Source organism: Equus przewalskii, chromosome 9, assembly GCF_037783145.1.
Source record: "Equus przewalskii isolate Varuska chromosome 9, EquPr2, whole genome shotgun sequence".
NCBI classification, from domain to species: Eukaryota; Metazoa; Chordata; class Mammalia; order Perissodactyla; family Equidae; genus Equus; species Equus przewalskii.
The window spans coordinates 27,903,881-27,930,117 of NC_091839.1; the positions used below are offsets into that span (position 1 = coordinate 27,903,881).

General features: G+C 39.6%; 1 protein-coding gene across 1 annotated transcript; it reads right to left on the minus strand.

Moving 5' to 3' along the window:
* Positions 1-1,754: 1,754 nt before the first annotated feature.
* On the minus strand, positions 1,755-26,237 carry CGAS (cyclic GMP-AMP synthase). The gene is made up of 5 exons (XM_008537321.2): positions 25,528-26,237; positions 13,733-13,952; positions 10,108-10,350; positions 4,374-4,476; positions 1,755-3,004 (listed from the first exon to the last, which is right to left on the minus strand). The coding sequence occupies exons 1-5, from the start codon at positions 26,149-26,151 to the stop codon at positions 2,653-2,655; spliced, it is 1,542 nt and encodes a 513-aa protein (XP_008535543.2). The 5' UTR covers positions 26,152-26,237; the 3' UTR covers positions 1,755-2,652.

The window sequence follows — 26,237 nt, forward strand, 5'->3', positions numbered from 1 at the left end:
GGAAAGACATGCCATGCACATGGATGAAGAATAAACACAGTTAAAATGTCCATATTGCCTAAAGCAATCTACAGATTCAATGCAATCCCAATCAGAATCCCAATGACATTCTTCACAGAAATAGAACAAAGAATCCTAAACCTCATATGGGGCAACAAAAGACCCCAAATGGGTAAAGAAATCCTGAGAAAAAACAACAAAGCTGGAGGCATCACAATCCCTGACTTCAAAATATGCTACAAAACTATAGTGTTCAAAATAGCATGGTACTGATAAAAAAAACAGACAGACAGACTAATGGAATAGAATTGAAAGCCCAGAAATAAAACCACACATCTGTGGACAGCTAACCTTTGACAAAGGAGCTCAGAACATACAATGGAGAAAGGAAAGTCTCTTCAATAAATGGTGTTGGGAAAACTGGACAGCCACATGCAAAAGAATGAAAGTAGACCATTCTCTTAAACCATACACAAAATTAAACTCAAAAGACTTGAAGACCTGAAACCATAAAACTTCTGGAAGAAAACATAGGCAGTACACTCTTTGACATCGGTATTAAAAGGATCTTTTCGAATACCGTGTCTCCTCAGACAAGGGAAACAAAAGAAAAAATAAACAAATGGGACTTCATCAGACTAAAGGGCAAAGGAAACCAGGAACAAAACGAAAAGACAACCCACCAGCTAGGAGAAAATATTTGGAAATCACATATCCGACAAGGGGTTAATCTCCATAATATACAAAGAACTCACACAATTCAACAACAACAAAAAAAGTCAAACAACCTGATCAAAAAATGGGCAGACAATATGAACAGACATTTCTTCAAAGAAGATATACAAATGACCAACAGGCACATGAAAAGATGCTCAAGATCACTGATCAGCAGGGAAGTGCAAATCAAAACTACACTAAGATATCACCTTACACTAGTCAGAATGGCTATAATAACCAAGACAAAAAATAACAAGTGTTGGAGAGGATGTGGAGAAAAGGGCACCCTCATACACTGCTGGTGGGAATGCAAACTGGTGCAGCCACTATGGAAAACAGTATGGAGATTTCTCAAAAAAATTAAAAATACAAATCATATGACCCAGCTATCCCACTACTGGGTATTTATCCAAAGAACTTGAAATCAACAATTCAAGGAGACTTATGCACCCCTATGTTCACTGCAACATTATTCACAATCGCCAAGACGTGGAAGCAACCCAAGTGCCCATCAACTGATGACTGGATAAAGAAGATGTGGTATACATAGACTGTGGAATACTACTCAGCCAGAAAAAAAGACAATCGTCACAGTCACAATAACATGGATGGACCTTGAAGGTATTATGTTAAGCGAAATAAGGCAGACAGAGAAACACAAACACCATATGATTTCACTCATATGTGGAAGATAAACACATGGACAAAGAGAACTATTTAGTGGTTACCAGGTGGATGAGGGTACGGCGTGGGTACAAAGGGTGAAGGGGTGCATCTATATGGTGACTGACCAACAATAATGTACAACTGAATTTTCACAATGTTGTAAACTGTGATGACCTCGATTAAAAAAAATCAGTCGGTTGGATTTTTTTTTGGATTTGTTTGCCTAGTTTTCTATTTATCATTTATTGTCCCCCAAACTCTCCTCCAAATGTCTAACTTTTCTCTTGGTATGTTCAAACAAAGTAGGCTGTTAAAAAAGATACATAAAATGCACAGACCATAAAGGAGAAGACTAGTAAATTCAACTACACTAAAATTTTAAATTGTTTACTAAAAGAGAGTAAAACAGTAAAGACGATCCACACAGTGGGAGAAGTTACTCATTATATAGACAACCCACAAACTATAAGTATCCAAAATATATAAAGAATTTCTATAAAACAATGAGAAAACGATAAAATAGCCAATAAGAAAACGTACAAAATATATGAATACAAAGAAGTTAAAAGCCAGCAGCTGCCCCTAGGTCAAACGGCCCAAGCACAGAGGAGAGAGGCTGACATTTTACTTCACACCCATTTCTTTGAGTTTTGTGTTATGTGTATACATTGCCTTTTCAGAAAGACATACAAAAGTGTTACTGAAAATAAAAATAAATAAAAGAAGTTCTATGTTTTATATTTAGCCATGTGTATCGAAGTACCCTATATTTTCTATAAGATTATGAATTTCGAGACATACATGTCTACATGACAATGTAGAGCTTATTATCTCATTTCCTTCGACATGTGCTAACACGTAGGCGAGGCCATTGCTCACAAATACATGTATGTTGAGCAAAACCTACCAGTTTTATGGAGGCTGTGACCATTTTCAATATAGTCTCTTGCAGCCTCCACGCACCCACGCTTGGTGAGGAGCGGTGCTCAATTAAGTGCGCAATAAACTCAATTAATGTGATGCACATTCTGTCCTTCTCTTCATTCCAATCTGGTAAGCTTTCAGATTTTAAATACTCCTTTTCCTGCTTATTCCTTAACTAATCTCTTTCCTAGGACAATCAATCCTTTTATACTGATTAGCGTTTATTAAAACAAACTGAAAGCTAAATATTTACATTCATTTTAGTCAATCATTGCTGCAACAAATTTCAAACATTCCAACGTCATACAGTCACTCTAATTCTTGATTCTTTTTAAAAACATAATTTCAAAATTCACCAAAAACTGGATATCCATTGTTTCTCTCATATTCAATTTGCTTTGAGAGAAATTCTTTACTTATTTTTTCAATTTGGTCTTGAGAGAACAGATTCACTCCGGGAATAAAATAATGCTCAAGCCGTTCTGTCTTGAGGCAGTGAAGAAAGTACGTCACGCAGTTATCAAAGCAGGATTCCAGGTCATTGGAGTGCCACTGACTGTCATGTGGGTCCTGGGTACATACATGAAAGAAGGCAGTCTTCACATGATAAGAACAGAACTTATCCAGTTCCTTTCGGTTTCCGAACTTTTTTTTCAGTTGTTCTAATAGATATTTCATTAGTTTTAAACAATCTTTCCTGTTGAATAAAAAAGAAAACCATTTATTTTTACTTATTTACAATCTGTTTCATTCCACAAAGAGCTTCAGGCATCTTATAGGATAAACATATGAAGATACCAAAAAAAATACAGGTCTTAATAAAGATACAAAAATAATAAAGATATATAAATAATACAAATATAGAGTCACTCTAAAATCTGATTATTTTTTCAAATATATGCTTTGAAGTTTCAAAAACATTTTTTTCCTCCCTTTTCCCCATTCCTAGCTTAAATATTTTATTCTATCAGGATCAATTCAACTATTTGAAACTGGCACATATTTATATTACTCATTCACTTACTTAACACCTAGAAAAAATCCTGTTTACATTTTTTTTTTTTAAGATTTTATTATTTCCTTTTTCTCCCCAAAGCCCCCCGGTACATAGTTGTATATTCTTCGTTGTGGGTTCTTCTAGTTGTGGCATGTGGGACGCTGCCTCAGCGTGGTCTGATGAGCAGTGCCATGTCCGCGCCCAGGATTCGAACCAATGAAACACTGGGCTGCCTGCAGCAGAGCGCGCGAACTTAACCTCTCGGCCACGGGGCCAGCCCCTATCTTGTTTACATTTTTATAAAATTATTCTGCCCTATTAGACTGCAAATATTTAGACTATGCATCCAGTTATTTAGTAGTTGACAAAATTTAATGTTTATAAAATTATTTAGCCTTATCAGCAATATACTTTTCTTAAAGTTTGCTTCAGAGCCTGCATATGAAGCCTTAAAGAAGCATCCTGCACCTGCACGTTGGGCATTCTTGTTTTGACCTTTTAACTTTTGTGACCCTTTTACTGGACAACTGAAGAAGCTTGAATGATTCCTTTTCAACCTCAGTTCTTTTTGGTGTGTATGCTACCAAGATAAATAACTACCCATCTCTTAGCGTTATTTCAAGTTTAGCCCGTCAGTCTCCAGCCTTCAATGCAGCCAAACCATCTCAAAGCAAGCACCAGTATCCAGTAAAAGTGATCCTTTGGCCTCCTCCCATTGCGTGATATTAATATTCATTACCTCGAAGCAACCAGAATACTAAAATACACCCAATTGTCTTGGCGAGTCATGGCTAGTGTTCACACTCCATCTCTCTGTACACACCCACCTGATCCAGGTTCAGGCCTGTGGTCCCTGGCCTTGCCTTCTAACAATACTCTTTCCTTGGTCCTTTAGCTCTGGTCCCCTGGCTTCATGCTCACCCTCTAGATAATACTCCAAGTCAACCCAGCCATGCACTGCCCCCAGGACTCAACCCAGCAATGATCATCTTCAGGTTTGAGCTATGGAGTCAACAAAGAACTAAACATTCCATAGATAATCCCCCACTTAACAAAATAAGGAGGCTACCTGCAACATTTCACTCCGTGAGTCTCACAGCATGTTTTAGACTGTCCATGATTTTTCAAGATATCCTTTTCAATGTGAGAGAAGGAGAGCCGCCATGTTTCTTCTTAATTTCCAAAAGAAAAACAGAAAAGCACTTTACCAAAAACATGCATATATAAACAACACAATATTTAAGTGATTTCCTTCCTTATCAGGAGGAGATAGACTAAAAGAAGTGAACAGATAAATAATGTAAATATAAATTAAAACAAATGATTTGAAGCGAACAATGGGCTAAGATAGGAAAAAATGGGGGAGAGACGTCAGAGTTTAATAAGTTAGCCATGGTAACATGTATTTTGTTTATTTTTGCATACTATCCTTGTGTTTGTATTTTGTTTATTTGTTACACCATCTTTGCAAGTTTTGGTATTCATGTAAAATGAACTAGGGGGCATTTCCTTTCTTTCTATTCCTTGGGAGAGTTTATGTTAGAATAGAATGATTCCCCTGTTCTCCCCAAGTTTTACCAAGGCTGGCTCTTTTAAGCTCTGACCATCCTATTACCTAGTTGGTTTTATAGTGGGAATGCATGATTGGTTTATAATTTAAAAATCAATCAATATAGTCTGACACATTAACAGAATAGAGGCGAAAGATAAGATCTTCTCAACAGAAACAGAAAATGCAGCTAATAAAATTTAAGATTCATTCATCAGTTTAAAAAAACCCACCTCTCAGCAATTTACATCTGGATGGAAACTTGATCTGATGAAAGGTAGATTTTAAAAAAAAAACAGTAGCATGATAATATAAGGTAACAAGCTGAAGTTTTCCCTTTGAAATCAGGAAGGCAGCATATCTGCTATCCCCATATCTGTTCAACATGCACTGGCTATCCTAGCAAGTATAGTAAGGGAAGGAAAAACAGGGTTATAGCATTGGAAAGGGAGAAACACAGCTATCATTACTGATAGATGATATAATTGCGTATGTAGAAAAGAAGATGGGTGACAAGTACATGTGAGTTCAATATATTCTCCAGCCTACTTTCCTATTGGTTTAAAATTTCTCATAATAAAAAAGTACAATTACTGTGAGTAAATGTAACGAAAGACATACAAAACTTCAGTGGAGAAAACTCTAAAACTCCATTGAGAAGTATTAGAGAAAATCTAAATAAATGGAGATGTGTATCCATACATGGATTGGAAGATTCCTTGTAAATATATCACGTCTCCCCAAATTCACCTATAGATTAAACGTACTCTCAATCAAAATTCCAAAAAAATGTTTTTGTGGAACTTGACAAGATGATACCAAAATTTTGATGAAATACAAAGGTCAAGAATATCTAAAACACTCTTAAAGAAGGACAAAGAGGAGAACTTATCCTACCAGATATCAAGACTTAGAAAAGCCACATTCTGTATGACAATAAGGTATAGTGAAAGGATAGAGAAATATTTTAGTGGGACAGAATAAAGAGTGTAGTTAACAGCTACACAATTATATGGATAATATGGAGAAGGTGGCAGAGTTGAGTGTGTTCATTGCTACTGTATAAATCCATTTATGAACTCCATTTATGCCATTCTAGAAAAGGCAAAACTATAGAGATGGTAAACAGATCAGTGGTTGCCAAAGATTTGGGATGAGGAGGGTTGAAGAAGTGAAGCATAGGGGACGTTTTAGGGCAGTGAAACTATTACGTAAGGATAGATACATGATACAATGCATTTGTCAAAACCAGTAGAACTTTATAGCACAAAGAGTGAACCTTAATGTATGCAAACTTTAAAAAAAATAATTTAGGAAGTCAAAGGATCCAGCAAATAATGCAGACTGTGAAAAGGGATTCTAACTGCACTACAAATGCATGTAACAACCTCCCTGAAGGGGGTGGGGCAAAAGGGGCTGACCTAAGTTACTTTGGAAACAAGGTCTGTAAGACTGAAGGCAAAAGGAATCGTACCCAAGCACTGTACTCTAGTTGACAGTGGCTTCCCACGGGGGGTGGGTTCACAACTCTGAACAACTGTGCATGTGTACTAGCACTGAACAATGAAGCAAACAGGTGTCAGACGGTGGGCGCCAAGTTTTTCACCACTGGAATGAGAAGTCACAGACAGCACGGAGAGAAGGTTAGAATGATCCATGTGATGATGGATTATAGTTAGAGACATCAGTATGAACTCACGTATAACTTAATATAGTACCAGTGATTATAGATAGAAATATGTGTACATACGCATTTATACTAAGGTTAGTATAAATACATATATTTCCTTGCTCCTTCAACCGAGAGGGATGACACCTTAGTAGCAGAGCACACATGGCACCCAGATCTTATTTTCTAGTATATTCTCCAACAAAAGGATTCAGGGCTCCTTGGAGAAATGACTGATTCTAGGACTGAAGCAGGAAATACACAAGATGAGCCTGGAGCTTCTTGTAGTGCCAAAAAGTGAGTTAGTGCTGAAAACACAAAAACCCCACAAATATGGGGGTTATGTCAAAAGGACACAGGAGCCAACTGAAAGAGATCCTAAAGGCCAAAGCTGGAACGACTTTAGCAATAAAATAAATAAAGTAGTATTGGATTACAGCCCAAAGTATAAAACAAATATCCATGCGTCCATACTGATATAAATGATTTAGTAAATGAATAAATGGGGGAGAAGAGACAAATCTCCCATGCAAAAGAACTCCAAATAATTCGTGTAAATACTCTGCTCTTAAAGAAGTGGAGCATAACTCCCCAATCCTTAAGCATGAACGGTGCACAGTGGCTCCCTTCCAAATAGTACAGTATGAAAAGGGAGAAAAAGAGTAATTTAACAGTGGAGAAACCTGACAAACACGACCTCAGCCAGGTGACCAAGGTCAACATCAACAGTGCTAAGTCATGTGCCCTTGATATCATGTGATGAGAATGGTACTTCACCTCTGTGGTCTTCCTCCCAAAACCCAGAACTCTAGTCTAATCCTGAGAAAAACATCAGACACATGCCAGACAAGGGACATTCTACAAAATACCTGACTGGTATTACTCAAAACTGTCGAGGTCATCAAAAACAAGGCAAGACTGAGAAACTGTCACAGTCAAGAGGAGCCTGAGGAGACATAGGGACTAATGTCATGTGAGGTCCTGGATGGGGTCGCGGAGCAGGCAAGGTATATTAGGTAAAACAAAAGAAACTTGAATACAGTAAGGACTTTAGTTAACAATACTGTATCAATACTGGTTCATTAATTGTTACAAATGTATCATATTAATGTAAGATGTTAATAATAGGGAAATATGTATGGGTATATAGGAACTCTACTATCTGTGCAATCTGTCTCTAAATCTAAAACTATTCTACAATTAAAACTTTATTTTAAAAAACTACACTGAAATATTTCTTACTTTTTGGATTATTGGCAAAAATTCCAAAGTTTACTGAACTCTGTTCATAAGGCTGACGGTGAAACAAGTACTCTTACGCATTGCTGTGGGAGTGCAAACTGGTGCAATCCCTGTGGGGGTGATTTGGGCAATATCTAGTGAAATTACATGTGTATTTACTTCCTGACCAGCTGTAAAAATAGAATGTAAAAAGCAGTGGGTGCTACCTCAATATAGAGCTATGGCGTGATGTCCAGGATATCTTATTATGTGAAAAGAGGAAGGTGTACTTTTTATCTTAAAAAGGGAGGTAGCATATGCATACGTGTGTGTATATATATATGATATATATATATATATATATATATATCATATACATATATATATATAGGTACTTACTTTTTAAAAAATGTAAAGGTAAACCAAAAACAATTTAAAGGGTTTCCAATCAGGGAAGGAGAGAAGAGTGGAGAGGGGACATGAATGGAAGCTATCTTTCTCTAAGACCTTTTTCTGTTTGGGAACCACATGAATGCTTTTAAAACAAAATGCTTATAAAACAAAATTAAATCAAAATTTAAATCCAGTATCTAAAATTAGAAACCATAATGAACAAATTTAACTATGTTGAAGTGGGTAGCTGGAGAAATTTTTTCAAGTGGGTTTAAACTTGATATTTGGGCTGTCCTTTTATCTTAAGAACAAAAGAACTGCAAAGAAATCTTCAATTTTTTTTAAAATTATACTCTAGGTAATAATACTGGTATTATTATTTTGAAACAGGTGGGTAGATTAAAAAAACAAATTTGAAATTTTTAATTAAAAATCAAACAAATTATATTCTTAAAAATATAGTTTGTGAGAGCAGGAAATGTCTAGTAAAAACGTTTGGAAAGAAAAAAGCCAGGCAATCTAATCCAAGGATTTTCATTACTAATATCCTCTGTTCAGTCACCTGGGGACACACACACACACACACAGAGAGGCACGGTTTTGCCTGAATATCGATAGTCTGGAATGATGGGAGATGGAGAACAGCCAAGGGTAACAGACAGCAGAGGTCAGGTAAGTACCCATCACCAGCCTCCACTTTCATCTTAACACAAGGATGTGAGCAATTATCCAACCACAGTGGCCTTTGTACAGCCACAGGGCCACTGAGGACACTTTCTCATCTCTAAGCTGATCTGTCTCCCAGTCTTCCCCAAGGCGGTCGGTAGAGGGCCAACAGGAGAGAGGCATGGGTCATGCTGAGATTTCTGCATCACATATGCTGGGGGTTTCCTGTGGCAGCCATTCTAGAAATTGTTCAGGGGTGCAACCCTGTTTCGCAGAAAGCTATGTTCCTTCTGCAAAGCTACAGATAACAATATACAAAATTCCCTCTTATAAACATCTTTTCTTGCAGAAAATGACCCTATATATATGCAAAATAAAAAGTTGTGGTGTGTGTCCACAAAACCATAAGCCATCACACTAAGCGTGATTGACCACTTCTGGGATCTGTTTAGCAACACTCATTCTAACTTGGTTCATTTTTTTGTGGTCTCCTCCAATTTCCCTGGAGTCCTTATACAAATTTATAAGACAAAAAGAAAATAATCAGCGAATTTTCTTCTGCCACCTGAGAAAATAGCACCAATATTCAGTTTTATCTGTAGACTAACGCAGCCCAGTTCTCAGAAGTTGAATACTGCCTAAGAGTACCACCCGAAAATCTATCCTGATGTGTGAAGCCAGGGTACACAGGTGAGAAGGAGACCTCACCACTGTGCCCAACCACAGCTGAGGCTGCAAAAAAGGTCTGCCAGCTGCATGGGGAGCCGTGGAAGGAGAAGATGTAGGAAAGAGAGAAATAGGGCTGGGAATGAGAGCCTGGGCTCTGAGGATATTAATGATGTGCAACTGCCGGGAACATAACACGGGATTTTACATGCACTGTCTCACGTCTATCTTCCCAGAATCTTTCCAGCAGCTTTGATGAACCCAGTACACAGATGAGCAAACAGTTTAGAGAGGCTTGGTAACTAGCCCAAGACCACATAGCTAGTAAAAGAAGAATCTTCAAGATTCAGATCCAGGGCAGTCTGACTCTAAGGCCAGTACTTCCTTTCTTTATTAAAAATAATCAAACAAAAATAACATTTGAATGTGGGCTAATAGACATTTTAAAGATGAGTATTTGATATTATTACTATAACTATGCCCTTTTCAATTCCATCTCTTACCAAACTCCCATCTTGTAGCCTATTTAGCCTAATGGCTCTTGAAATGCAACAGCATTCACTGATTTTTTACTGTCCTAGTATATAACATTAACGATTCTTTTATATATCTTTAAATTAAGCTTCACATTCAAGATACCTTGAAAACCATTTCCTTCCTTTGCATGCTTGGGTACCAGGTAAAACGGCTGTCGTCTTAGACTGTTCTTAACTTTTGTTCCAAGCCAGTTATTGATGGGCAGGCCTTCCTTGGTGCTAGCAGGCCAACTGCTTTTTGATTCCAAAGCCAGGATTATATCCACAGATATTTCTTTAGGTTTTCTAATGAGAAGTGTTACAGCAGGGCTCCCTCTTCTCTTCCTCTCCACGATGACATCTGTATCTGTTTAAATGTATAAAAGGGAAGAAAGGGTTTATCAATCCAATTTTCTATGAAAATACAGGGAAAATAATAGAACTATGATTGGAGATCTATAAAGTGCTAAGTGTACAGTGAAAATTAGTTCTAAAGTGGAAACTGACCCCACAAAGCAAAGTGTTTTATTCATTTAACCAATATTTATGGATACTTATCATGGGGGGCCAGTTGTCAAGAATCTCTCTAGTATATATGATGAGGAGTCCCTGAAGACATTGAGCTTTGGGAGGACTGTGATTAAATTTCCATCTAAATTTATGGATGGCACTTTGAAGGGAAGCCTGGAGACGAGGCTAGAGGAGCAAGCAGCAGGGAGGAGAGAGGCAGTAGAGAAGATCACGGCAAAAGCCCAACACAGAGGGTGGGTGCCTGTGATAGCACAGAGGCTGTGAGCATTAAGATACAGGGAGCAACCCATGTTCACTGCAGCGTTATTCACAATAGCCAACATACAGAAACAACCTGAGTGCCCATTGATGGAGGAATGGATAAAGAAAATGTGGTATATATACATAATATATAAGGCTGAATATTACTCAGCCTTAACAAGAAGGAGATCCTGCCATTTGTAACAACATGGATGAACCTGAAGGACATTATGCTGAGCGAATTAAGCTAGACACAGAAAGGCAAATACTGCATCATCTCACTTATATGTGGAATCTAAAAAAGGAGAATATGTAGAAGCAGAGAGTAGAATGGTGGTTGCCAGGGGCAAGCAGGTGGGGAAAATAGGGAGATGCTGGTCAAAGGGTACAAAGTTGCAGTTATGTAAGGTAAGTGTAGAGATCTAATTACAGCATGAGGTCCATCATTAATACAACCATATTGAATACCGGAAATGTGCTGAGAGAGTAGATTTCAGTTACTCTCACCACACATTAAAAAAAAGGTAACTATGTGAGAAGATACGCTAATTAGCTTGACTGTGGTAATCATTTCACTATGTATACATATATCAAAACATCATGTTGTACACCTTAAATATATACCATTTTTATTTCTTAAAAAAAGACACAAGTAGCATAAGTGAAAGCAATTAAAGAAGTTCAAATTAACAGACCTAGTAGATGGACTGAATCTGTGAGGTAAGGAATAAAGTAGGAGACTGGGATGCCATCCTAGGATTTTGGCCTGGGAAATGGCTGACGCTGATGCGATTCTTCAATACAGACTAAGCAAGAAGAAGAAAGATAGGGTTGAGATGAACTTCACTGTAGACACACCAAGCTCTAGGTGCCTGTAGGACACTCAAGTGGAGATGGCCACTGGGCAGGTGCCTATGGTGGTCAGAAATTCAGGAAAGGCCTCTAGATGAGAGATACTGAATTTGGGGTTGTATAAGCAACAGTTAGAGATTACTCCCAGATAAGACGTCTGGAAGGAACCACAGTGAGACAGAAGATAGAGCACCACGGAGAAAATCCTAGAAAACACTCTCATTTTCTAATCACAAAATCTGCAAACCTACACACCTCTTACCCATTATTTCTTCCCTCCTGCTACCACCGAGGAAGTGTCTGTCCACCTATTAAAGGACCCCCTGCACATGGTCTCTGGATCCCTCCTCCTCACCTTCTCAAGCACCTTGCTCCTTCAGTTCTTCCCTCTCCTGCATCAGCAGCCTCCCCTTCCCTACTGAATCATTCTTATCTGCGTACAAAGGGTTCCAATATACTAAATATATTTAGAATAAATTCTAAAACATACCTCTCCCTTGACCCTACATCTGCCTCCTTGCCACACTTACCCATCTTTCTACTTCCTTTGCAGCCGAAAGTTTTTTAAAAGTTGCATACACACACTGTTTCTACTGCATTCCTGCCCTTTCTCTCGTGTGCTCATGACCCCATTGAAACTGCTAAGTCATAGTTACCAAAACCCCCACAAAACTGAAGACCAAATCCAGTGGTTTTTCTGGATGTCAGTAGCATTCTAAATACTGACCACTCCTTCTGCAAAACACTCATAGCCTCCTTTTGCTCCTTCTCTTCTTCCCAACCTCGAATGGGATCCCTTCTTACCACTCTACTTAACATTGCAATTTACCCCCACCCTATCCCAACACTCCTTATCCCTCTCACTTTACTATACTTTTTCACCATAGGACTTATTACTTTCTAGTTTACAAGGTAATTATGGTTTCCATCTGTTATTAATTGCATGTCGGCCCTCACATGATTATAAGTACAGAAGGGTGAGGATCTTCATCTATTTGTTCATTAATATATCTGAAACACCTCGAACACCTAGCACATTGGATGATCAATGAATACTGATTAAATTAATGAACAAATGAATCTACACTCTCTGCCTAAGTGGTCTCATCCATTTCCAATGTCATTTATATGTTTCCATGCCGCCCAAATATATCCTCTGAACTCCAAAATTATATCCAACTACATACTTGACACATTCACTTCAACATATCACAGGAATCTCTAACTTCACATGTCCAAAGCCAAAGTCTTAATTCATACCCCAAAATATGCTCCTTCTCAGTTCTTCCTATCTTAGAAAATGGCATAATCAATGCACACAGGTGCTCAATCCAGAATCTGGGAGCCTTCTTTAATCCAGTCTTCTCTCTCACCCCATACACTGAATCCAGAAGCAGGCACTGCTATGGTTTGGGTCTGTCTGCTTCTCCCCATCCCCCATGCCCCACTTGTACCCTATTTCACCTGAACTATTACAACATTTTCCTTTCTAATCTCCTTATTTGTATTATAATATCTTCTCCAAAGAAGCCAAAGTAAACTTTTAAAAATACAAAGCCAATCATTACTCCCTAATTAAAACCTGGCTTCTCAATGAACATGGAATAAAATCTAAACTCCTTTCCAGCATCTACAAGTCCTTGAAGAATATGGCCCCTGGCTGCCTTTTCAACTTCCTTTCATGCCATTCCTCCCCTTGTCCACATGGGCCTCTTTTTGTGCCCTTAGCTTGTCAGGCTCTTTTCTGCCTCAGGGCCTGGCTCACCCCCCCTCCACTCCAATTGCTACCACTCCTCCCAGTTCATTCTCTTCACAGCACTCACTGCAATCTGTGTTTACAAGTGTCAGGCTTTAAGAGGAGAGCCCACCGATTTTATTCAACCACTTATACCCAGTGACAGAGGCAGCAGTTCAGTGATTATCCAATGGAGACCAAAACAGAGCCAATCAACATTTAGGAAGAATATCAAGAAAATGTAGTGGAGTAAAACCAAGAGCAAAGAACTGTTTCTAGGAGGTAGTAGTCAACAGCCTGTTTCAGGGAAGTCAAGAAAGATCAGGAAAAGAGTGTCTGGCAATTAGTAGGTACAATTACACCTTTAAGAATCAAAAGGCAAAAATCTTACCTTCAACGTGTTTAATTTCTTCCTTAATGATTTTCCTAAACTTGGATAGCATCTTAGAAGCTGACAATATTTCCTCTTCTAAAAACTGACTCAGAGGATTTCCTTTGGGATTTCTTTTGAACTTCACAAAGTAATGAGCACCACTGTTGCAATATTCTTCCAGCTCAATTCTGGGGACCTCCAGTTTGAACATAACATCAAATTCATTAGGAGCAGAAATCTAAAAAATAGTAAAAATAGCACTGAAATGTGTGCCTGTGAATGTTTTCCAAGCAAATGCAATTTTTTTTCTTGAAATTTAAAACTCTACTTTGAGGAGGTGATGTCAGCATCATGGGGGAGGGAGCTCTTCCCTTAGACTCTCCCCCCTAAGATATAACAAAAAGGACATTCATACACCAACAGAGGACACTCACACACACACAATAGACATCTGAGATTCCACACAGCCACCATCTGAAGGTGGAGGTGGTGGACCCCCCACGAAGAAGGGGAAGGAGGTAAGGGGATCTCCTCTGCCTCCCCAGCAGCGACCCAGGGCACAGGACTGCACACAGCTCTGAGAAAAGAGGGTGGAGGGGCAGCTTTCTGTGTGAACACCTTTGCTCTCCAGGCTACCTCCCAGCCATGTGAAAGCCCCACACAGAGGAGGCTTAGCTATTGTGGGGGTGTGTTCATCAAGCCAGCACCCCAAGAGGGTAGACAGCGAAGGAAGAGCAAGAACGCCCCTGGGATCACACACATGAAAGAAAGCTCCCCTCCATCTGCCCAGCATACAAGCTTGGCCAGTCGGCCAGAGCAAGGGATGCCCACCAGAGTGCATGCGCATGCCTTTGCAAAGCGGCAGTGGAGAGAGGGCAACTGCAGATGGGCCCTGTTGGCATAGATTCCAAAGGGCAGGCACAGAAGCCAGAGATAGTGGAGGGCTCAGAATACAGAGTTCCTGACCCTGCCCCCAGGGGCAGCAGGTAGAATCTGTGACAAGATCTTACCAATATGCAAAGGCACAAATCCACCTCCTCAAATAGGATGAAGAGGTATGTTAACACTCCAGACCAGAAGGAAAACGGCAAGCACCCAGAAATCAATCCTAAAGGAACAGAAATTTACAATCTAAATGAGAGAAAATTCAAAATAGCTACCATTAAAAAACTCGATGAGTTACAACAAAATACAGAGAGAGAGTTGAATAAAATCAGGAATAAAATTAATGAACAGAGGGAATTCTTCACAAAAGAGATTGAGACTATAAAGAAAAACCAATCAGAAATGTTGGAGATGGAAAACACAATGAATGAAATAAAGAAAAACATGGAGTCCTTGAATAACAGAGCTGATATTATGGAGGAGAGAATTAGCCATTTGGAGGACAGAAACATAGAAATGCTTCAGATTGAGGAAGAGAGAGAACTAAGACTAAAAAGAAATGAAGAAATTCTCTGAGAAATATCCAACTCAATTAGGAAATGCAAAATAAGTATTACAGGTATTCCAGAGGGAGAAAATAGGGACAAAGGAGGACAAAGCTTATTCAAAGAAATAAATGCTGATGGGGCCGGCCCAGTGGCACAGCAGTTAAGTGTGCATGTTCCGCTTTGGTGGCCTGGGGTTCACCAGTTCGGATCCTGGGTGCGGACATGGCATTGCTTGATAAGCCATGCTGTGGTAGGCATCCAACATATAAAGTGGAGGAAGATGGACACAGATGTTAGCTCAGAGCCAGTCTTCTTCAGCAAAAAGAGGAGGATTGGCAGCAGATGTTAGCTCTGGGCTAATCTTCCTCAAAAAAAAAAAAGAAAGAAAGAATAGCCGAGAACTTCCCAAATCTGAGGAAGAAGCTGGAATTACAAGTAAAACAAGCTAACAGAACGCCTAATTACATCAATGCAAAAAGACCTTCTCCAAGGCATATAGTAGTGAAACTGTCAAAAGTCAATGACAAAGAAAAAAATACTAAGGGCAGCAAGGCAGAAGAAAATAACTTACAAAGGAACCCCTATCAGGCCTTCAGCAGATTTCTCATCAGAAACCTTCCAGGCTAGAAGAGAGTGGAATGATATACTCAAAATTCTGAAAGACAAAAACTTTCAGCCAAAAATACTGTATCCAGTGAAAATAACTTTCATATATAAGGAAGAAATAAAAACTTTCCCAGATAAACAAACACTGAGGGAATTCATTGCCACAAGACCACCCCCCCTCCGACAAGAAATGATCAAGGCCCTCATACCTGAAGAAAAAAAGACAGGGTTTACAAAGTCTTGAGCAAGGAGATAAATAGGCAGACAAAATCAGAAAATTGCAGCTCTCTATGACAAAAGGTTAGCAACCAATTATGACATTAAAGACAAAGGAAAAGAAACCACAAAAAAATAACTAGAATCTCGTCATTTTAACCACAAACTCACAATACAAGATGGAATAAGCTGTGACAACAGTAACTTAGAAGGGAAAGAGGAAAGGGATGGAAACTGCTTAGACTAAGGAAACAAGAGGCTATCAGAAAATGGACTATCCCATCTGTGAGATGTTTATATAAACTTCACAGTAACCACTAAATGATCAGAACAGAGACACAAAGGATAAATAAAGAGAAAACTAAGACAACCAACATAGAGAACTACCAAACTGAATCAGCAGTCTGAAATACAAGAGATGAGAAACAAAGGAAATACAGAACTGTAAAAAAAAAGTGAAAAAAATGGCAGTATTAAGCCCTCATATATCAATAATCACTCTAAATGTAAATGGATTGAATTCTCCAATCAAAAGACACAAAGTAGCAGGATGGATTAAAAAACAAGACCCAACAATATGCTGCCTGCAGGAAACACATCTCAACTCTAAAGACAAACAGAGGCTCAGAGTGAAGCATGGAACACGATACACCAAGCTAATGGCAAACAAAAGAATGCAGGTGTTGCCATACTTATATTGGACAAAGTAGAATTCAAGATAAAAAACACAATGAGAAACAAAGAGGAAGAGTATACAATAAAAAGGACCCTCCTCCAAGAGGATGTAACACTTATGAATATGTATATACTCAACCCAAAAGCAGCAAGGTACACAAAGCAGTTATTAACAAATTTAAAAGGGATATTAACAGCAATACAATAATAGTAGGGGCAGTTAACCCCCCACTTACATCAATGGATAGATCATCCAGACAGAAAGTTAACAAGGAAACAGTGGAATTAAACAAAAAACTAGACCAGAAGGACACAGTAGATAGATATAGAACACTCCATCCAAAATTAGAGGAATACACATTCTTCTCAAACGCACATGTAAGGGGCTGGCCCCATGGCTGAGTGGGTAAGTTCACACGCTCTGCTTCAGCAGCCCGGGGTTTCACCAGTTCGGATCCCGGGCGCAGACATGGCACCGCTCATCAAGCCATGCTGAGGTGGCATCCCACATGCCACAACTAGAAAGACCCACAATTAAAAATATACAACTATGTACTGGGGGGCTTTGGGGAGTAAAAGGAAAAATTTTAAAATCTTTAAAAAGAAAAAAAAGCACATGGAACATTCTCAAAGATAGACCATATGTCAGGAAATAAAGCAGGCCTCAATAAATTTAAGAAGATTGAAATTATATCAAGTATCTTTTCCAAACACAATGCTATGAAACCAGAAATCAACTACAAGAAAAAAGTGACAAATATGTGGAGACTAAAGAACATGTTACTAAACAACCAATGGATCATGGAAGAAATCAAAGGAGAATCAAAAAATATCTGGAGAAAAATGAAAATGAAAATACACTGTACCAACTCATAAAGGATGCAGCAAAAGTAGCACTAAGAAGGAAATTCATAGCAATACAGGCCCACCTTAACAAATAAGAAAAATCTCAAATAAGAAATCTTAAACTACAGCTAACAGAACTAGAAAAAGAACAAATAAAGCCCAAAGTCAGCAGAAGGAGGAAAGTAATATAATTAGAGCATAAAATAAATTAAATTGAAACCATAAAGACAGTAGAAAGGATCAATGAAACTAAGAGCTGCTTCTTTGAGAAGACAAACAAAATTGACAAACCCTTAGCCAGACTCACTAAGAAAAAAAGAGAGAAGGCTCAAATATATAAAATTAGAAATAAAAGAGGAGAAATTAAAACAGATACCACAGCAATATAAGGGACTATAACAGAACACTATGAAAAACTATATGACAACAAATTGGACTATCTAGAACAAATGGATAAATTCTTAGACTCATACAACCTCACAAAACTGGATCAAGAAAAAATAGAGAATCTTGGGGCCAGCCCAGTGGCATAATGGTTAAGTTCACATGCTCTGCTTTGGCAGCCCAGTGTTCAAAGGTTCAGACCAGAGGCACCAACCTACACACTGCTCATCAAGCCATGCTGTGGTGTCATCCCACATACAGAAAAGAGGAAGACTGGCACAGATGTTAACTCAGTGAGAACCTTCCTCAAGCAAAAAGAGGAAGATTGGCAACAGACGTTAACTCAGTGACAATCTTCCTCACCAAAAACAATAAGAAGAAGAAGAAATAAAAGAATCTGAATAGATCAATGACAAGTAAAGAGATTGAAACAGTAATACAAAAGACAAAAGTCCAGGAGGAGGTGGCTTCTCTGGAGAATTTTACCAAACATTCAAACATTTAATACCTATCCTTCTCAAACTATTCCACAAAATTGAAGAAGACAGAACACTTCCTAACACATTTTATGAGGCCAACATCACCTTGATCCCCAAGCCAGACAAGAACACCACAAAGAAGGAAAATTACAGACCAACATCTATGATGAACACAGATGCAAAAATCCTCAACAAAATATTGGCAAACCGAATATAGCAATACATCAAAAAGATCATACATAATGATCAAGTGGGATTTATGCCAGGGACACAGGGATGGTTCAACATCTGCAAATCAATCAATGTGATACATTACATTAACAAAATCAGGAATAAAAAACCACATGATCATCTCAATAGACGCAGAGAAAGCATCTGACAAGATCCAGCGTCCATTTATGATAAAAACTCTCAATAAAATGGTTATAGAGGAAAGTACCTCAACATAATGAAGGTCATATATGACAAACCCACAGCCAACATCATACACACCAGGGATAAACTGGAAGCCATCCCTCTGAGAACAGTAACAAGACAAAGATGCCCACTCTCACCACTCTTATTCAACATAGTACTGGAGGTTTTGGCCAGAGCAATTAGGCAAGAAAAAGAAATAAAAGGTATCTAAATAGGCAGTCAAGAATTGAAACTCTCACCGTTTGCAGACGACATGATTTTATATATAGAAAACCCTAAAGAATCCATTAGAAAACCATTAGAAATAATATACAACTACAGCCAAGTTGCAGAGTACAAAATCAACTTACAAAAATCAATTGCATTTCTATATTCTAACAACAAACTAACAGAGAACTCAAAAATACAACCCCATTTATAGTCACAACAAAAAGGATAAAATATTTTGAAATAAATTTAACCAGGGAGGTGAAAGACCAATACAAGGAAAACTATAAGACATTACTGAAAGAAACTGATGATGACATAAAGAAATGGAAAGACATTCCATGCACATGGATTGGAAGAATAAACACAGTTAAAATGTCCATACTGCCTAAAGCAATGTACAGATTCAATGCAATCCCAATCAGATTCCCAACGACAATCTTCACAATTTAGAACAAAGAATCCTGAAGTTCACATGGGGCAACAAAAGCCCACTGAACAAAAGACCGTGAGACCTGCAAACTGGTGCAGCCACTGTGGAAAACAGTATGGAGATTTCTAAAAAAATTAAAAATAGAAATATTATATGAACCAGCTATCCCACTACTGGGTATTTATCCAAACAACTTGACATCAACAATTCAAAGAGCATGCACCCCTATGTTCATTGCAGCATTATTCACAATAGCCAAGACATGGAAGCAACCCAAGTGCCCATCAACTGAGGAATGAATAAAGAAAATGTGGTATAAACATACAATGGAATACTACTCAGCCAAAAAAAAAGAAAAGACAAAATCACGTCATTCACAACAACATGGATGGACCTTGAGGGTATTATGTTAAGCAAAATAAGCCAGAGAAAGACAAACACCACATGATTTCACTCATACGTGGAAGACAAACTAACACATGGACAAAGAGAACGGATTAGCGGTTACCAGAGGGGAAGGGGCTTGGGGAGTGGGCATAAGGGGCGAAGAGGCACATTTATCTGGTGACTGACAAATAATAATGTACACCAGAAATTTCACAATTTTAGAGACTATCACGCCCTTTAAAAAATGTGAAAAACAAGTTCCACTTTGAAAATCAAAATTCCTAATATTTATACCCTTTGGGAGTGGGACTAATGGAGCTGAGAGAATATTATTGGTTTTACTTTGTAGGATCTATGTTCATTTTTTTTACCATGAGAATGCATTATTTTTATAATTTAATACAATTTTAAATGATAGCATGTAAGCTTTCAAAATCTGTGCCAGTTTTTTTCCGAGTTTAAAGCTTAATAAAATTAAAGACCTTTAAGATGCTATCTTTTATGTCACAAGATACACACTGCAGCCACCCTCCTGTCACAATGGTCTCAAAAATCTGAGTAGTCACCTGCTGGCTAGTTGAGCAAGGGCCATCTCACTTACAGCTACCAGTCCCCACGTGAGTGTGAGCTGCGAGTCGTGGACTACATTAGTGTGTTTGACCCATAGCATTTTAGGAGCTTCAAAGAATCTTTTTCTTCTTCACAATAATAATAATTACAGCAATTATAATAAATGATTATCTTTCCTATATCAAAAATGCCACAAGTTTCATTAGTTAGGAATACGCTTCAAATACAGCCATTGGACTGTAATATTCAGCATGGTACCTAGTGGCCACATATGTCTCTTGATCGGGTGACATGTGGCTAGTCCAAACTGAGACGTACTGTGCTGTGTACTGAACTATTCTCCCAAAATTCTTATGTTGAAGCCCTAACCCCCAGCATGACTGTACTTGGAGATAGGACTTTTAGGAGGCAGTTAAGCTTAAATGAGATCATGAGGTTGGGGTCCTAATCTGATAGGGCTTGTGGCCTTATAAGAAGAAATGAGAGAGAGATCGCTTTCTCTCTGCACACGTGCACCGAGGAACACGGTGAGGACACAGGGAGTAGGTGGCTGTCTACAAGCCATGAAGAGAGCCCACACCAGAATCTAACCATGCTGGCACCCTCATCGTGGACTTCTAGCCTCCAGAACTATGAGAAAATAAATTTCCGTTGTTTAAGCCACTCAGTCTATGGTATTTTTTTGTGGCAGGCCAAGCTGACTAGGACATATTATAAGGGTGATACAAACACTTGGAGTGACGTCAGTGGGAATGAAGAAGACCCTCTGAAAACCCACTCTTTCATAAAAGCAACAAGAACATGGGCAGAAATAGTCAAATCCAACTTTTTCAGATCTCTGTAAATTAACCAAAGTTTTGCAACAATCCAAAGAGGATTTACTCAAGAAAAATGGCTGAATCCTAGCAAGAACAGTGAGCTCTGCAGGCATTCTAAATTGCCCTATTCCCATCCCCAGCAACATAGAAGGTTCTCTCATTTCCACTCCCTGTCAGAACCCCCCACCAAAAATAGCCCCTACCCTGACTTCTAACACCACAGATTAAGTTCGCCTGTTTGGGAAGATCATATAAACTGAATCATATAGTATGTACTCTTTTATATCTGACTTCTTTTGTTCAACATTATCTTTGTGAGATTCATCCATATTATTACAGGTATAGTTTGTTGGTTTTCATTCTCTCTAGCATTCCAAGTTAATGGAATATACCAAAATATATTTAGTTATTCTGTTGTTGAGTGTAGGCTCGTTTCCAGTGTTTAAGTATTACAATTAGTTCTGAGTTTAATTATTACAAAGCTGTTCTGAGCATTCTTCCATATGCCTTTTGTCGGACATGAGCACTCGTTTCTATTGTACATATATCTGGGAGTGGAACTGCTGGACCACAGGATAGGCGTATCTTTAACTTTAGAAGAAATCGTCAATTTTCTAAAGAAGTAGTATCAGTTTATCCTACCATCAATATAAGGGAGTTTCAGTTGTTCCACACCTTCTTCAACACTTGGAATTGTCCAGTCTTTAAAAATTTCAGCTATTCTGGTGGATAGATGTGTGGTATAAGCTCACCATGGTTTTAACTAACATTTTCCTGATGATTAATGACACTGAGAACCTTTCATATGTTAACTGCTATTTGCATTGCATACTAAAGTGTCTGTTCAAGTCCTCTGCCAAATTTTAAATCGATTCGTCTGTCTTTCTCTTACTGATCTGTACTAGTCCTTTGCCAGGTGTACATACTGAAAGCATCTTCTCCCAGTCTGTGGCTTGCATTTTCACTCTCAGTGGTGTCTTCTGATGAAGAGAAGTTCTTCATTCTAATGAAGTCCAATTTATCTGTCTTTTATGGTTAGCAATTTTAGTGTCTTATTTAAGAAATATTTGCACATCCCAAAATTATGAAGATACTCTTCTATGCTTTTTTGCACAAGTTTTATTGTTTTATCTTTCACCTTTAGGTCTATGATATATCTCAAGTTAATTTTTGTGTCCGATGTGTGGTAGGTGTCACGGGTCATGTTTTTTCCCTTATGGATGTGCAATTGCCCAAGCACCGATTATTGAAAGGACCATCCTTTCCTCCACTGAATTACATTACTGCATACATTGTCTACTGTACATTGAATTATAGATGCAGGTCTGTTTCTGGACTTTCTATTCAAGTGGCCTGTCTATCATTGCACCAGTAACAGCTGCTTGATTAGAACAGCTTTATAGTAAGTCTCACTCTTTGCTAGGGTAAATCCTTCAACATTTTTTCTGCTTTAGAATTGCCTTGGATATTTTAATTCCTTTGCATTTCCATATAAGACTTACAATCAGCTTGTCAATTTAAACAAAAAATTGATGGGATTTTGACTGAGATTGCACCGAATCTATAGATCAACTTGAGGAAAACTGAACATGATATGGTTTTCCATTTGTTTAGTCCTTCTTCAAATTTATTCAGTAATGTTTTGAAGTTTTAAACATCTTTTAACAAGATTTATTCCTAAATATTTGTTTTTGATACTATTATAATTGGTATCATAATTTTTAAATTTTCATTGTCACTTGTTTTTTTGCTAGTATATTGAAATTTTTTCATTTATTGACTTTGTATCCAGCAAACTTGCTAAATTCACTGACTTGTACAAAAATGTAATCAAGTCATCTGCACATAAGTTTTATTACTCCTTTTTTGCTCTTATGCATTTTATTTCTTTTCTCTGCTTTGTTGCATTGGCTGTATGTATTCCTTTGCCTTGCCTTTTTTTGTTCAACATTATGTTTGTAAGATTCATTCATGTTGTTGCATGTTGCCGTAGTTTATTCCTTTTCTTTACTGGTTAATGTGCCATTGGCTAATGGCACCACAGGTGATTTCTAGACAACCTTTTCACTCAGTCCAAATCATAACTAGCAAAGTGCATTAACATCTAGGACAAAAAGAACATTATGGGCTGGCAATTTTACAGGGACTTTCTATAAGACATTTTCACCTAGAACTTGATAACATTACAATAAAATATATGAATGGAAATGTGTCAATATAGAACCAAGTAAATAAATTACTGAGAAGTGTGTTTTGTCTATCCTTTTACCAATTATAAAGAGTCTAGAATCCAATTTTGAAATCCAAGTGTATGCATAAAAAGAAAATACACCAAATAAACAGAAACAATATTGTTCTTCTATATGCTTTTCTGAATTTTCCTGGGACATGGACAGGGAACAGGGGCAGATATGGGAGAAGCTGAGGAAAGAAGTAAGGAGGCAAGGTGCCATTGCGCTGTGGGAGCCTGCTGGAGGCACGCAGTGGGTCACCTCTACAATGAACACGTATATATGTTATAATCAGTTAAAAAACAATAAATACATTTTAGATTTTTTAAATTGCATTGAACTTCTTTCCATCAGCATGGAGTGGCTCTGAGGAGACTGTTCTCTAAATGTCTTCTGGTTCTCTAGTTCTAACTAATAACTTTCTTTTTCCTTTGTACCCTCCATGATATTGAACCCTCCATGATATTTATGTAGTAAGAATCACACTCAAGACAGATAGAGTGACGAAAGTTTTGCTCACTTGGCTTCCAAGAAACTGTAGATGGAATTTTATGAGTGGTCTTCAGTGCTAAAAGAGTTACAGATCCAAAGACTGATACATACACTGTCTTTTTGGCAATAAACAAATTTCACTGAGTGTACACCAATGACATGAGTGGTTGTACAGGGTACACAGTTGTGTCTAACATTCCATGAGAATGGGGCTCACAAACTAGGTAGGAAGCCAAAACAAAAATATACGAAAGGTTTAATTTCCACTGAAGGTTACTGGGTTATATACTTACTATGGGAATGAAATCTGAATTTGCTACCCTGAGAAGGCAGGGGTCTTGAGAGAGAGCAACCATCCTTTCTTCTTGAACACATTCATTCATTCATTCATTCACTTGAATGCTTGCTAAGTGTTAAGGCTTAGAGATACAAAAATGCATAACGTTTGGCCTGCTCTCTTAAGAGTTTACAATCCTAAGGTCTGGCCCCGTGGCTAAGTGGTTAAGTTTGCACACTCTGCTGCAAGTGGCCCAGTGTTTCACTGGTTCAAATCCTGGGCACGGGCATGGCACTGCTCCTCAAACCATGCTGAGGCAGCGTCCCACATGCCACAACTAGAAGGACCCACAACAAAGAATATACAACTATGTACTGGGGGGCTTTGGGGAGAAAAAGGAAAAAATAAAATCTTTTTTAAAAAAAGTTTATAACCCTAAAACCTTAAATCTAAAGTTTTAAAATCATCCACCTTCTGGAGGAAAGTAGTTAATTGAATAAAGGCAATATGTAACTCTAAAATAAATTATGATTATCTAATAAAGATATGCCGTCAGCCTCTATATCTGTTCGTGCTACACCCAAGATCTTACACAGAGCAATGGAGGTGCACAGCCCCGCGCTCGGAAAACTAACTAGACCACAAATAACTAAAGAAACCCGCCACGCGTGGGGAAACAGCCTTCAGTAAGGAAGCTGCTCCTAAACCTTCAGTCTATGTTGGAATAATGACTTAAGGACTCAACCGCACACGAGCAAATGGAGCTGTGCAATACAAACTTAATTACATCGGATGCGTATTTAGGAAGTCTGCTTTTTAGTATCTGTAGGAGATTTTCTCTTAATTTGTTTTAACATCACTCACTGTGAGCTTCCAATGACCTCTGTTTAAAAAATTGAGGGGGAGAGAGTGCCTGCGGGGGCTGGGAGGACAGACAAGCTATTTCTCCGAAGGAGTACAGACGTCCTCCGTATAGGAGGATGTTTCTTAGCTATACCGATTTTATGGACTCTTTCGCAGACTACTCCTATTCAAGTCAGAATCCGCCCACGGGGCACCAAGGGCGGCGCTGTTACACAAACACACAGGTCGGCGTGCGTGAACGAATCCATACATCCGAATTCCCTCAAGAGCAGCGCCTTGACTGTAGCTGGCAATCCCTATAGGCTGGCTCTACGTGCACTGGATGCACAGATGAATAAATGAATCCGTGTTCGTCCTTTTAAGTAGAACTATGTCACACATCACAAAAGAACGAGCGCCTAGGCTACTTCGGAAGGGAAGTGGGGGACCGCGACCCGCGGGAGGCGGGAACAGGGGGCGGGGGCGGCCGGGGGCTCACCTTCACGCGCTCGTAGTAGCTCCCGGTGTGCAGCAGCGCGACCCCTCTGAACTCGGACTCGCGGCGCTGCAGCCTCTGCAGCAGGTGGTCCACCACCCTGTTCACCACCTCCGCCGCCGCCGAGACCTCCTGGCGGCTCAGCCTCAGCTTCTCCAGCACCGCCCGAGGCTCCCAGGCGCCGGGCGGCGCTCCCCTCCGGCCAAGACTCGGGGCTGGGACCAGCGCGCCGACGCCGCCGAGCTCCGCGGGCCCGGGCTGGGGCCTCGCCGTCTCCGCGGAGCGCGCGCCCCGCTCGCGGCGAGAGCCTGCCCTGGAAAGGGCCGGCCCCTCCGCCGGACCCGCCGGACCCGCCGGACCCGCCGCGCTCGACGGCTCCTGCCCGGCGCGGGCGCTCTGCGCGCGGCGCGGCGGCCTCTCCCGCGGGCCCGGCGCGCTCTTCTTCCGCAGGGAGCCCGGCGCGCTGGCGGGCTCGCCGCTCTGCGCGCGGGGCCGGGCGGCCGCGGGGACGGCGGGGCACACGTCGGGCTCCGTCAGCGCGCCCCTCCCGCCCTGCGCCGAAGCCTTGGGCGCCGCGGCCCCCGCCTTGGGAGCGGTGCGCGCCGCCGGCCCGCGCCGAGGGTCCATGGCCGGCGCCCCTGGACCTCCGAGAGCAGCCTGGGCTCCGACAGGCCTGCGGGCAGGAGCCGGCGGGCGCGGCGGGAAACGAAAGT